General features: G+C 46.3%; 1 protein-coding gene across 1 annotated transcript in view; it reads left to right on the plus strand.

Moving 5' to 3' along the window:
- Positions 1 to 1,569, plus strand: part of emp2 (epithelial membrane protein 2) — a 42,386-nt gene extending 40,817 nt beyond the window's left edge. Inside the window, exon 5 of the mRNA XM_056288530.1 lies at positions 996 to 1,569. Coding sequence (XP_056144505.1) covers positions 996 to 1,165 — 170 coding nt within the window. The 3' untranslated portion in view covers positions 1,166 to 1,569. The remainder of the gene's footprint in view (positions 1 to 995) is intronic.
- The last annotated feature ends 12,359 nt before the right edge of the window (positions 1,570 to 13,928 follow it).

Here is a 13,928-nt window from a genome sequence, read left to right on the forward strand (position 1 = left end):
TCCCTACAGACACAATTGGCCGTGTCCTCGGGTGGGAAGCCGGATGTGGGTGTGTGTCCTGGTCGCTGCACTAGCGCCTCCTCTGGTCGTTAAGGGCGCCTGTTTGGGGTGGAGGGGGAATAGCGTGATCCTCCCACGTGCTACATCCCCCCTGGTGAAACTCCTCACTGTCAGGTGACTCCACATGTATGGGAGGAGGCATGTGGTAGTCTGCAGCCCTCCCCGGATCGGCAGAGGGGGTGGAGCAGCGACCGGGACGGCTCAGAAGAGTGGGGTAATTGGCCGAGTACAATTGGGGAGAAAAAGAGGACCCCCCCTCCCCCAAAAAACAAAAAAACAAAAACAGAAACAGTGTTAATGAGAGACGATAAATGAAGAAATGTAATCACTGGCCAGTCCTACACATGAACATGAGCAAAGAGGTCTCGCCCTCCTCCACATCTGACCTCATTACAGTCGGGTCCTGGATCCGTGTTTGCAGAATATCACGTATTTCGCGATAGCGTTCAAGGTTCCTACAGTGACTCATGCCAGGAACTTCGAGTCGGTCCTTTCCTGTGTGGTGCACTTGTTTTATATGCCGGTCAGATTCACTCAAAGTCAAAACAGTTGTGTGATAATATGAAGGATGTGGAAGTAAATGGTGTTTGTGAACGCCACTTCACTTATCGTATGAAGTTAAGAGGTGTTTACTCAGACTTTTTCAGCGGGGGAGAACCTAATGGAGAGAGAGAGAGAGAGAGACTCCTTTCTTTTCTTCCCTCTTAGGGAGTGCCGGACAAACCAAAGTCCTCGGGTACTTCGTAGAAACAGCAGTTGAGTTCAAATTAAAATCGGACGTCGAGCTAGTGGGAGGAAGTGGGAGAGACAGCGGTGGTTGGCCGAGAAAGAGGCAGACAACTCACCATCCTCTAACCAGCTCTCCCCCTTTTGTCTTTCTTCTCCTTTCCCTGCCCGCCGTCTTCACCCCTGCCCGGCCTTCCTCTCGGCGCCAGCTCTGTGCGTGATGATCGCAGCGTCCATCTACACGGCGAAGAAGGACACCTTCCACGTGGAGAGCATCAAGTCGGGCTCCTACGGCTCGTCCTACATCCTGGCCTGGGTCAGCTTCCCCATGACCCTCGTCAGCGGCCTCATGTACCTGGTGCTCAGGAAACGCAAATAGGCGTCGACCGCGGCTAGGGATGGCGGGCTTGTGTTTGTGAATTCACGCAGCAGCAGATATACCCACACATTTCCACGGGCACGCTTGGACCCTGCAGCATCCACCTGCGCACCTGTTCACCGCCACGCTGGCACTGACACACGCTTTTTCCTCACATGCACAAACGGTCACGAGCGCGCACATGCTTAAACGTGCACACACACACACACACATATTTGCACGAGCCACACGGCACCCCATCCGCAATGCTGTCACGCTGTGCCAAATTATTCACAAGTCCGAAGCATTCAAATCGCTAATCAAAGAAAAGCCAGCATATTCTGTAAATTCTGTAGGTTTGACAGTACTGTGCACAAGGATCAGTTTTCAACAATACTGTAGGAAGGATCAATGAGGATATTCAATGCAACAAACCCCCCCCCCCCCCCCGCTGGGTCCAAACCTCAGGTTCATGACCGGACAGCACAACACAGCTTTCACCAACACAGTCGTGCCCGCAGGTCACGCCACTAAAGGTGCAATGTGTAATTTCTATGGGAATGCTGACCTCTACTGTTCAGTGATGTGAATTACAATGACAAATTCATAACAGGCGGGCAAGCCCTACGCTTCTCCAAGAGGACCAAGCAACAACAGAAGCTCGTCCTAGCCCGGCTCGCGAATTTCGCTCTGCTCATTGTGGTCTGGCAAGGCTCAGTTAGCATCGGTTCGTATTATTGGCATCGACAATGGACGTAGACCAAAATTTACTTTCCAAGTGACTGGATCAGCCCTTTATTGAGTATTCTCCTTGTTCGGCTTGTTTCCTGTTTCTCAGGGGGGTCGCCACAGCGGAATTTATAGTTTCCATCGGTACCCTGTGAGGGCACACCACCAATGGCGGCCGGTATGGTCTTGTCAAGCCACATACTGATTTGGCAAAATTTTACATCGGATGCCCTTCCTGACACAACCACTAACCCTATGGACGGGGGCACAGGTAAAGCGCTGGATGCCATCCCAGTATTCGTGGCCTTGCGCCCATGCCTGTCACCACTTTATTCAGTCAGAGGCGCCAACCCCATGACGTAGAACTGAGGGGTTTCCCACCCCAATGCAGGATTAGCAAGTTAGCCAGATAAATGTGAAAAGCATGCTGCTATATGCTGGTTATACTGACTTGTTTCTGTGAAATCGGACTTAAAGTGTAGGTTTGGAGATATGATTTGGCCATACCTTTTTCCGTATTGTCAGAAAAAACCATTCAGGAAGCTATTGCATATCATTTTTTTGAAATTATCTGACTAGTTTGCGCTTCCTGCTCTGTGAAATACCCCCTCTGGAGCACTACATGTCTAGTTAGCTAGTAGTAAACACCACTAAGGAAGCAGGTCAGTCCGTGTAGCTATTGGTGTTATGCCTGTATGTGATTCTTGCTGCCTTCGTAAATGTCTTTAATAAAACCTTCTATTGCAGCATCGACGCTTATCTCTGTTGTCGTCACCATCTAAACCGCTTCCCCCGCAGTTCACTGGGTGTTCCAGCGTCCACTCACTGAACTCAGTCGGCTCTGTGCATAACTGTAGTCCTCCGACTTCCGGTCTCTACTGCAGCGGTCATACCAGTTTCCCGTTTGTTGGCGTGTGCTACTGACAATGTCATATTTTTTGCGATGCCTGCAAAATTTACCATGGATAAATGTCAACGACATGCACAGAACTGTCGACAAACTTTCCCCTGCACCTACCAGCAAACAGGTGAAAAGTACATATCGAGTTACGCCTTTAATTATGAGGATGAGTATCCTCGTGCTCATAATTGTGGATAATTGATATGTACAACTTGGAACTTTTCGCCTATTTGCTGGTAGGTGCAGTTGCCATTGTCAATAGCACACGCCAACAAACAGGAAACTGGTACGACCGCTGCAGTAGATACCGGAAGTCAGTGGACCGCAGTTATGCACAGAGCCGACTGACGCAACAGATGCTTGCCAGACTTAAGATCTCGCATGGCGAAAACCGAGATTGTGAGATTTAGGCTGGTTACGTGAGGTGAAATCCATCTGGCCCGGCTCCTTGTGTTTCGCGGTGCATGACAACACAGTAAGCGGTGTATGTGGGAGTGAGGGGAGGGGTTATGCGTCGCCTCTATCACCGCCACTCACCACGTCACCCTTAAGGAAAGCAGACCTAGTACACATTGCACCTTTAAAAACCCAGAATGTCACTGTCCCAAAGCCACCGTGCCCTCCTCCACCCTCAGCTATCTACCAACACCCAGATTCCCCCCCCCCCTCTCCTTGTTGTCTCCGGCTTCCTTTCACCTCCGCTCACAGGGACCTTCTCTAAACCATCAAGTTAAAAGAGGTAAGGGAAGGGGAGATATGTATGTCTAATTGGGAGTTGCCCCCCCCCCACACACACACACACATTTCAGCCCTCTCTGGCGCTTCCAATGGGCCCATACATTTTAGTGAAGCTATAGTCAAATGAATTTCTTTTGTACATATCCACCTTGTATGTATAGTTCAGGTAAATGCCAGAAAGCATGTTTCTAAAACAGAGAAAAAAAACCCCAAAAAAGAATATCGTTAAGTGTAGCATATTGGAATTGTAGTGAGGCGGTAGTTGAGATACGATATGTAGGATTTTAACCTTGTCTTTATTTGTTTGTATGTGTGTGATATTGTTACTGACTCTGGTGTATGACATGGTTAAATGGAACCGGTGCCGCGCTGTGATGTTTGGAAATCTTTCTGACGAAAAGGAAAAAAGAAAAAAGAAAAAAAAAAGGCAAAGAACCAGGCAAACTTGAAATCCGATGAAAGAGAAATCGTTTTGTGTTACTGCTATGTTGATACTGTGTTCAAGATTTCACAAAGAAAAAGAAAAGTTATTTATTGTTTTGGAACCACTAGGGCGAAGGGCCTTTCCTAGAAACACGTGACTCCGGAGGTTTAGGTGATGGAAGTTATTCCTGTTGCGGATCGCGGAGCATCCCGGGAGGCTCTTTGCCGTCTTCTCCCTCTGTGGTCAGGCTGCTGTTTTCTGTTCTTTCCACTATCGTAACAACGCCAAACCTTTTAATTAAACTCCATCTTTACTGCAGTCCTTCTGACACTTAACTTGTGGGGGGACATCCACCTCAGAGAACCTGCCTTGCACTTCACATATAAGACTCTATCGCTTCGGACCACCAGCACCAAATCACCTCTTCACAGAGAGGAGCACAAACCGAGGGGGGGGGGGGGGGGTAAAAAGAAATGTGCATCAAAATAGGCTTCTCTGGTGCGCCGAGTTCAAATAAGGCAACCCCAAAAATCAACGGAGGGTAAATCTGCACTCTGGGGTAATCAACTTGACTGCTACCTAACCAGTAAAGAGGATTATTCGAGAGTACAGATTTGCCCTTTTGTTGCTTTTCACAGCGAAGACAAATTAGGAGGAAGTGGTGCATTGTGTGTACTTCAGTGGTGTGGGAGTTGTTCTGTGAGGGTAATATGTTAACTTTGTACCAGTGGCGGTTTGTGAATGTGGGTGTTGGGGCGCTGCCCCCCTCCAAGTATCTAAAGCAGTGTTTCTCAACCCAGTCCTCAAGGACCCCCCCTATCCTGCATATTTTCTTTGCAACCCTGAATAGGTACCTGTTTGTAGTTATTCAACCAATCAGCAATGAATTTTGTCAGATGTTGCACACCTTGCATAATGAAGTGCTGCGAGATGATTGGTCGAGTAAGTACAAGCAGGGCTACCTATGCAGGGCTACAATGAAAATCTGCAGGATAGGGGTTCCTTGAGGACTGGGTTGAGAAACACTGATCTAAAGTCTACTTAAACATGTTATACATATATTAATTAGATAACGCAAAATAATTATGATTTTTTTACGCGTATAATGCGCCTGGTAGTCTGTCGGCAACTGTCAGCATTCGTTAAAAATTGGTTCCAATTTAGTTAATTTCTGTGTGAATACATATATATATACTCCCTGGGTGAAGGGCATGGCGAGATGAGAGCGTATCAGCTTTTGGCAAGCAGGTGACCTGAGGATGCTCTCTAATTGGTTGCTTGGGACACTCCCACTTCTATTGGCAATACATTGAAACTGTTTTTATATATTTTTATCGAATGTGATTCGACAGTTCTCGATGCTGTCTTCCATGCTCACACCGGCCATTACTATAACTGCGGATGCGCGACTGTCACTCCTGCTCCCTAGCTAGCTTACCGGTACTTTCAGGAGATGGCAACTTCAAGTGGAATCGTGGAAATCAAATAAAATTTGGTTATTTCCTCACAAATGCATCCTTTCACAAGACGTTCACTGGAGAAAAGAAAAAGAAAAAGGATAAAGGAACTTGGACCCAAATTACAAATTCAGCAGCAGGCAAGCGATAAAGGACGAGCTAACATCCGGGGCTTCTCCTGTTCTTGTTATGACAAACAAGAGTTGGCTAGCTGGACACGGTGTAGCTAAGTAATGCTTTTTATCGCTTTCCCTGTTTGCTATTTCAAAGTGTCGGCACCGAAGTGTTGTGGACAACGACAGGGGTACAAGACCTAAAACATCTTTATTAAAAATGCAAATGGCCCGAAAGTAGCTGCAGCCATCTAGACGATAGAATGAGGCTAAAAAAAAATTTTGGCAGGCTTAGCATTGCTGAACAGCTGGATGAAGCTTATAGGATTGGCATTAGAGGGCACAACAAAGAAGTGACTACAAAATCGACACAACCTGTCCAGAATAGCAGACTGTGTGACATTTTGGGGAGCCTCTGAGTTGGCTTTGCGTGGCCATGAGAGTGAGAGCTCAGAGTATTTAGGGAACTTCAAAAAGTGTGCAGAACTTTTCTCAGAAACACCGTGACCCAGGAGAGGCTGAATGCATTGGCCATGCTGTCAATAGAATAGAGACTAGTGACTGAGATGGCTGACTTTAACCAGAAAGTCAGTAAGAAATTGCAGGCCAGATGGAAAGGAGGGCAAATTTTATGTTCAAGTAGTGCTACTGGCCAGTGTTTAGGCCACATAACAATGTGTTGTGTTGTTTTTAGATTTAATTGTTTTCATTATTATTATCATTATTTTTGCTGAGCTATGAAGTGCTACTTCAGTTTGTTTGTCTCCCCCAAAACTGTGCCCCCCCCACCCCCCAAAAAAATGTTTTGTATCACTAGCCATTTATGGAGAGGTCTTCCCTGCCTCGGGTTAAGGTTGGAGTTAAGGTTAGGGCTAAAGTTCAAGTAAGAGTTAGGGTTAAGGTTAAGGTTAAGTGACGACAGGTAAGATTTAAGGGAAATAGATGGAGGTGAAGATTCTTCTATTCTTTCTAACAGTGATACTTGGGGGGGGGGGTGGATCAAAACAACATTGGGAAAGGCCAAGGATGCCTGCACTGAGAGATCATGCATTACCTTTTGTGAAGTAACTTACGAGTGTTTTACCAATTGGCAGCAATGCTCAAGTTGTTTTGTTTTGTTTTTGTTTTTGTTTCGTTTTTTGCATGCATTCGTTTTTCAACCAATTGCATTCGTTTTAACTGAGGTCCACAGCAAAAATATACAGTAGACGGTTTGAGGAGATTGTGATGTATTTTCAGTGACATGTTCTTCATTATATATTACTTGTAGGTGGGATTTTATTTGGTTATCAGGATGAATTCCAATCAGACTAATATACAAAAACCATGTAATATCTTTGTTGAAAGTCCATTGACCAAAGTAAATGGAAACTTCAGTGATTATTGTTTGTAAAAAAATAGATTTGTATCATTATTATTATTGTTGGTAGTAATAGTAGTTGTAGGTCTGCTGTTGATTTAAGGTAGTTTCTGAATTATATTTGTGAATTTTTTTTCTGTAGAGATAGAAGTAGACCTTAAGCAGACAGGATCATACTGGCTTCTAGGCAAACGATACAAAACATCTGTTTTCATGGAGATCTGTTTTTAAGACACTTTTTTTTTTTGCAGTCTAAATGTTTGTGATGCTGGATGAAGTATTATATGAACAGGATTGAGACGGTCTCATTTTGCTTTGTATTGTACGTGGAATTGAATTGGATCCCTGTCGATGATCACACACCCTGATCAAGTGGTCGTCAATCCAAATGCTCTCTGTTACTGTGCCCATTGACCCTTTATTGATGAGATTGTGACCAACTGAGATTGTGACCAACTAAAGAAAGTTGGTCACAATCTCAGCTGCTTCCACACAACCTGACAAATTCAGTCAATTTCTGCATTATGAGCAATAGAATGTTCTCAGTAGAATGTCCCATAGTGAGACGGCTCACTCGTGTTACTCAGAGAACCGGGGTTACTGAAGTAACTGAAAGATTTCTTTTGACCTTAGCTAGCTGGCAGCAACAAACAAAAAGCAGCTCTGTAATCAGCTACATTTTGCACGTCTCCCCTCAGCTAAATTATTGAACAACTGTCTACACAAAAACTGGACAAAAACTACATCTAAAACTATATCCGCTATAACCTGGTTGTGTCTGCATACCCGTAATACAGCCGTAGTACGCACAATAGAAGTAATAATTTTTAGTATACTACATTAAAATGTTCATAATCTGGGAAACACAGTAAGGTTTACTAAGAATATAGGATGTATACTAAGAAAGTACACTATTTTTTACTATCGGAAGTAAACTAATTTCACTGAAAATATCACATAAATCAACTGGGCACTTATTCCGGAAGAAAATAGTGACTTCACGTAATTACCATGGAGGTAAAGGTTGCGCAAGCCATATCCGCTTATCGTCACTTCCGCTGACTGACTGGGGATTTACGAGTGTGCATTGCGATGAACACTAAGTACAAAACAATATGTAGTACTGTTAAGTATGCAGTGTATTCCATTAGTATGCAGCATTTAGCCGAGTAGTCAGACACAGCCACCGTGTTGGTTTTCTGTTGCGGTTTATCTGCCGGTAAAGGCCGTAGCTGGAGTCATTTTTACCTGGTCTCATGTTCGCTGCATCGCCCCGGGTTGACCGTCAGTGAAAGTCACACCAGAACATGCTCTTGACCATGCAAACAGCGGTGACAGATGGTCGAACAGTAGAAGAAATGGTTGTTTGAGAATTTCCTGTTGAAATAATAAAGATAAAACCTCCCGACCCACCTGTTGTTTATTTCAATAAATGTATTTTACAATAAATACGCATCCTTGTCTGCTTTGAGTGTCTTTTTGAGTGACAGTGTAGACTTTGTGCCCACAATTTTTTAAAAATGTTGTACAGGAAGATAGGCCCACCCCTTTGGTTTGTTATACTTGATGAAAATAATGTACGGACGGGTGATAAATGAAAGTAAAACCCAGCATAAAGTCTCTCGGTAAGGTGTTTTGGCCACCACGAGCCTCCAGAACAGCTTCAGTGCTCCTTGTCATAGATTCTACAAGTCTCTGAACTCTACTGGAGGGATGGACACCATCCGTCCAAAAGATGTTCCCTCATTTGGTGTCTTGATTATGGTGGCGGAGAGCGCCGTCTAACACGCCGGTCCAAAATCTCCCATAGGTGTTCAGTTGGGTTGAGATCTGGTGACTGTGAGGGCCACAGCGTGTGATTTACATCATTTTCATCCCCATCAAACCACCCAGTGACCCCTCCTGCCCTGTGGATGGGGGCCCTTGTCATCCTGGAGGACATCACTCCCATCTAGACACGTCTCATCAAAGGATAAAGGTCATCACTCAGAAGGTGATCACTTAGTATTGATTCGCAGTGACCCTTCCCTCTAATGCCAGGATCAGACTACAGCCGATTTTGTTGTCGCTGACAAATGTCCAGCAGGATCCTGCACTTCCAGATGGACAGACCACAGGTAGTGAGGATGAGCGCCACCACCTCATCCATATTGACCCTCAGGGCTGTGTGCTTAGCCCCCTCCTGTACTTCCCCGTTCGTGCACGACTGCGTGGCCACACACACCTCCGACACCATCGTTAAGTTTGCTGATGACACCGCCGTCATTGGCCCTGATCACGGACAACGATGAGACGGCCCGCAGAGATGAGGCGAGAGCCCTGACATCATAGTGCCGAGACAACAACCTCCATTTCAATGACAGCAAAACTTAGCAGCTGATAGTGGACTACCGAAAGCTGCAGGGGCCAGGACGCACCCCAATCCACATCAGAGGGTCAGCAGCTGCAGGTTCCTCGGTGTGAACATCAGCGAGGACCTAACCTGGTCACGACACACCGGGTTCGTCGTTGAGGTGGCGAGATGACGGCTCTTCCTCTTGCAGGCGGAGGAGGTTTGGCGTGGACTCCAGCACGCTCCATCCACCTTTCATTCACTCAGCATTCATCCATCCATCATCCAAACCGCCTATCTTACTCAGGGTGGAGGGGATGCTGGAGCCTATCCCAGCAGTCACTGGGCGGCAGGCGGGGAGACACCCTGGACAGGCCGCCAGGCCATCACAGGGCTCATTCAGCATTCATTCATTCATGTTTCACCCATTCTAGTGTATGTTTCCAAACAGCATTTTCACGTACAAATATCCATCCGTCCATCCACTGTCCAACGTAATTATGCACAAATTTATGGCCTAAAAGGAGCAGGAAAACGAAATACTTAGATGGCCTGCCCCTGTTATGGTTCATAGGATTAACCTTTAAAAGGGCTGTAGTTCATTCACCATGGAAGACCCAGCTGCAAAGCACGGGGTCCAAGAGTCAATGGCAGCCAGCGACCTGCAGGTAGCGATGCAGTCTAAGTAGTCAGTCTTGGGACGAGGCAAAGCTGGAATGTGTGCTGTATTTCATTTTACCTTGTTTTGTGCCTCAACACAACACAACAGACGAGCCAAAACGGAGGACAGAAGACAAAATAAACAACGAAAACATGGGGAGACGGATTTGGGGGGTGGGGAACTAAGCTACGCACTGTATATTCAGGGAGATGGAGCATTATATTTCACCGCTTGGTTACCGGAAGGGTGCAGCTCTTCTCCGTCACATGGAATTGTGTCATTATAGGAGCCCCACATCTTTAACACTCTAGATAAGCTTGCCTATCTATATCAGTGTGTAGCAAGGTCTCTCTCCCCCCCCCCCTTTTCCATTTCTTCTATCCGTTCCATCACTGAAATATCTCCCTTGGTTTTCCAGGGCTGAGACGCGGCGCTCCAGCCAGCAATGTGTTTTTTTATTTCACACCAAGGTATCTGGTGTGCACTTCAGCCTTATTTCTCTGGCAGCATACCTCGTAAGCCGATCAGCGGTCCCCTTATCGGCGAGGAATTCATCACGGTGGACGGAAGACGAAATGAGACCGGGGGATTTCCTGTCAGGAAGCCTGAATGAAGCGCACTATGCGAGGGAGCGCCTCCAGCTTTATTGCGTCTCCAGCACAACCCGGGGTTCCTCGGCCGGGATCCATTTCATTTTTTTTTTGTAATCGGTGTTCGTTTGGGCCGTGAAGTTGTGTACAGTGTGCAACCGATACACTTGTGTGCAGAAGTACGCGGTGCAGAACGGTTCCACAGGGGAGCCGCGGGTCATTGTTGTGTGTCCTGTTTTCTAATCCCAGCTGTTGCACTCTGTCCTTTTTTTAACAATTCCCCCCCTTGGTGGCTATAAACACATAAGGTCAAAGGTCACTGTGTTTGCGTTATGTGACTCGTGCATGCAATCAATACGTACATCCATCCATCATCCAAACCGCTTATCCTGCTCTCGGGGATGCTGGAGCCTGTCCCAGCAGTCATCGGGCGGCAGGTGGGGGGACACCCTGGACAGGCTGCCAGGCCATCACAGGGCCCACACACATACATACACTGACACACCCAGGGACAATGCAGTACAGCCGGTTCACCTGGCCTACATGCCTTTGGACTGTGGGAGGAAACCGGAGCACCTGCAGGAAACCCACACAGACACGGGGGAGCATGCAAACCCCACACGGAGGCTGAACCGGGACCACCCCCAAGGTTGGACTACCCCAGGGCTCGAACCCAGGACCTTCTCGCTATGAGGCAACCGCGCTAACCGCTGCGCCACCGTGCCGCCTCAATACACACAATCGAATCGAATTATAGATCAAATCAACGCTAACCTCAATACAAATACAATCAGCACCATCGGCCGTGTCCCTATACACCCTCTGCTGCTTGTGCCGTTTTACAGATGTTGATAATGGACTGTGACTTTGGATTGTACTGCCAGCACATGGAAAGTGGCTGGTTGTATTGCTGAGTACAACTGACCTGAATGTTCACTTCCAGTGATTCCATCACCACACACGGCTGTCTAGGCTTTTGTGGACACAACATACGCCGAGGGAAAGAAAAGTCTGATTATTTCCGGCAGTCCCAGTCTCGGTCACACAAGGTTAAGCAAAGAGGAATCCAGGTGGAGATGTGCAGCTGTGTGTCTTTTAGCTAGCAGGAATCACTTTTGCTAATCTTTTTTTCATCCTATACTGAAACCCTTTCCTGCAAGACTTTCACACTACTTTTGTCATCATCATCAAAATCATCATCTGTGGGTTGGCTGAACCAACAGAACCAGAGCTCTTGTGCAAAACAAAGACATGATGGACATTGCTGTGGAATAATGTGAAACTCTGAGGTCATGACACACCATATTTCCAAAACATTTCTCTAAAAAAGTGCAAGGCAGTATGAAGAGGCATATTATGTGCAAGAAGTAGTTAACACAGTTCGACAGAGCATTGCCGAGTCTTGTGTGTGTGGGTGCAAAGATGCCGTTGCGTGTTGCTGAGTCTTGCTGAGGTGTCGTGGGCCGAACTCATCAACACAACCACGAAGGAGGATGGACGCCCATCTAATAAACCCAATGGCATGCCTGCACACACAGATGCAACCCTCTAAAAGAGAGAGAGAATGTAACAGGTAGATACATGCACGGGTTCCCAGACAGCAGACACATCTGGGCCTAATCTGGGGCACTTGTGGTACTTACGGCTCAGTTACGGCACTGGCAGCTGTTGCTGGGCCAGACGTGGCCCAAATGGAATGAAGCGGGCTTGACTTGGGTTATACAGCACATACTATGTTGGCCAGATGTGGCCCAAGTGTGGCTGAGTTGAGGCAGCCACACTCACCCTGAGTCAACGCCGTCATTCAAGGCCAAATGTGGGCCGTAAGATAACTGCAGATGTGGGCCGTATTTGGCCCAAAGACTCTTTGCTCTCTGGGTTGGTAGCGTGTGATATCGAGGGCCTATAGTAAAAGATTCAGGCATATTTGGGGATTAAACTGGGCCGGGGCTCAGCACCGCCACATAGCACATCAGGCGGACGTTTTTTATTTTTTATTATCATTTTTTTATTGACATATTCCAAAAAAACATACAATGACTCGCAGGGGAAGCATAAGCCATATAACACATCACAATATTTCCACCATCAAAACAAACGCTGACAGAATACACAAACAAAATAGGGGGGGATCTACAAAAGGTACACAAGCATATAAACAAAAATCCTCTCTAAGCCACTGGGCAGAGAAGCAAAAGGCTTAAACCACGGGGACACGTATCAAAACAACGATGACCGAGCTATATCCCCAGAGAGCTTTTTTGCCATTTTGTTAGAATCCATTCTTTTAAGAGATGAGAAAAATAATTGAAATCATTTGTGAACCGAACAAAAGAGGGCTCACTATTTCTCCATGTACTACAATGAATAGATATTTGCACATAAGAATAATGATCATATCATATATAGATGAGTTTGGATTATCCGTGTAACCGGTTATTTTCTTGCCCGGTGCGGGATTCGATACGGGGCGTACTGCACCACAAGGCGACAACACTGACCTCTCGGCTAAAGGGTCAGACTCATTAACTAGGGGCTATTGTGTCTTATTAGTAGTTTACAGTCGTCACCCTCTCGCGGAAGCGCGCCCCCGCGCTTTGTTCTTCCCGCGCTTTGTTCTTCCCGCGCTCCGAAGAGACTTCTGAGGATCTGCACACTTCCGGATCCCACCGCTGCCACCAATGTAAGCGGTTATTTTCTTGCCCGGTGCGGGATTCGATACGAGGTGTACTGCACCACAAGGCGACGTCACTAACCGCTCGGCTAAGGGGTCAGATGTCTTATTAGTAGTTTACATCCGTGTAAAACCACACATGAGAAATGTCAAAGAAAGGGATGTCATGTACCTTAAGTGACATCCAGTTTTTGAAATCGACCCACAATCTTTTAGACACGGGGCAACAGAAGAACACGTGCTCTTAAATTTCGTCTGTTGCATTGCAAAATGTACGGACCCCTGTACAAGTCCACTTGATCCACTTCGGATCAGGCAGGGGGTTCAGCACCCGTGGGCAAAAACAAACAAACAAACAAACAAACAACCAAACAAACAAACAAATCACTTGGCGAATCTAGTCTGCTGCATATAACAGAAACTCTGGCATTGTAAAATGTGTAAACTACTAATAACCTAGCTAACGGGTCTGACCCTCTATCCGAGCGGTTAGTGACGTCGCCTTGTGGTGCAGTACATCCCGTATCGAATCCCGCACCAGGCAAGAAAGTAACCGGTTACAAAAGTAACTTTTTTTCTCCTTTTTTTTTGTTAGTTTTCTATTGTCAATGTCTGTACCGTTGTATATGAAAACGTGTTCAATAAAGATTGGCGGGAAAACAAACAAACGAGGAAAAAAAAACATCTTGCATGAGCAAATTAAATCTATTCATATATTGCATTTAATGCTGGCCGTTCGTATACGTTTTGAGTTTAGAATGACGTTGCGTCATCACTTTCGCGACACCGTCCTGCGTTACGGGCA

Source organism: Lampris incognitus, chromosome 10, assembly GCF_029633865.1.
Source record: "Lampris incognitus isolate fLamInc1 chromosome 10, fLamInc1.hap2, whole genome shotgun sequence".
Classification (NCBI taxonomy): Eukaryota; Metazoa; Chordata; class Actinopteri; order Lampriformes; family Lampridae; genus Lampris; species Lampris incognitus.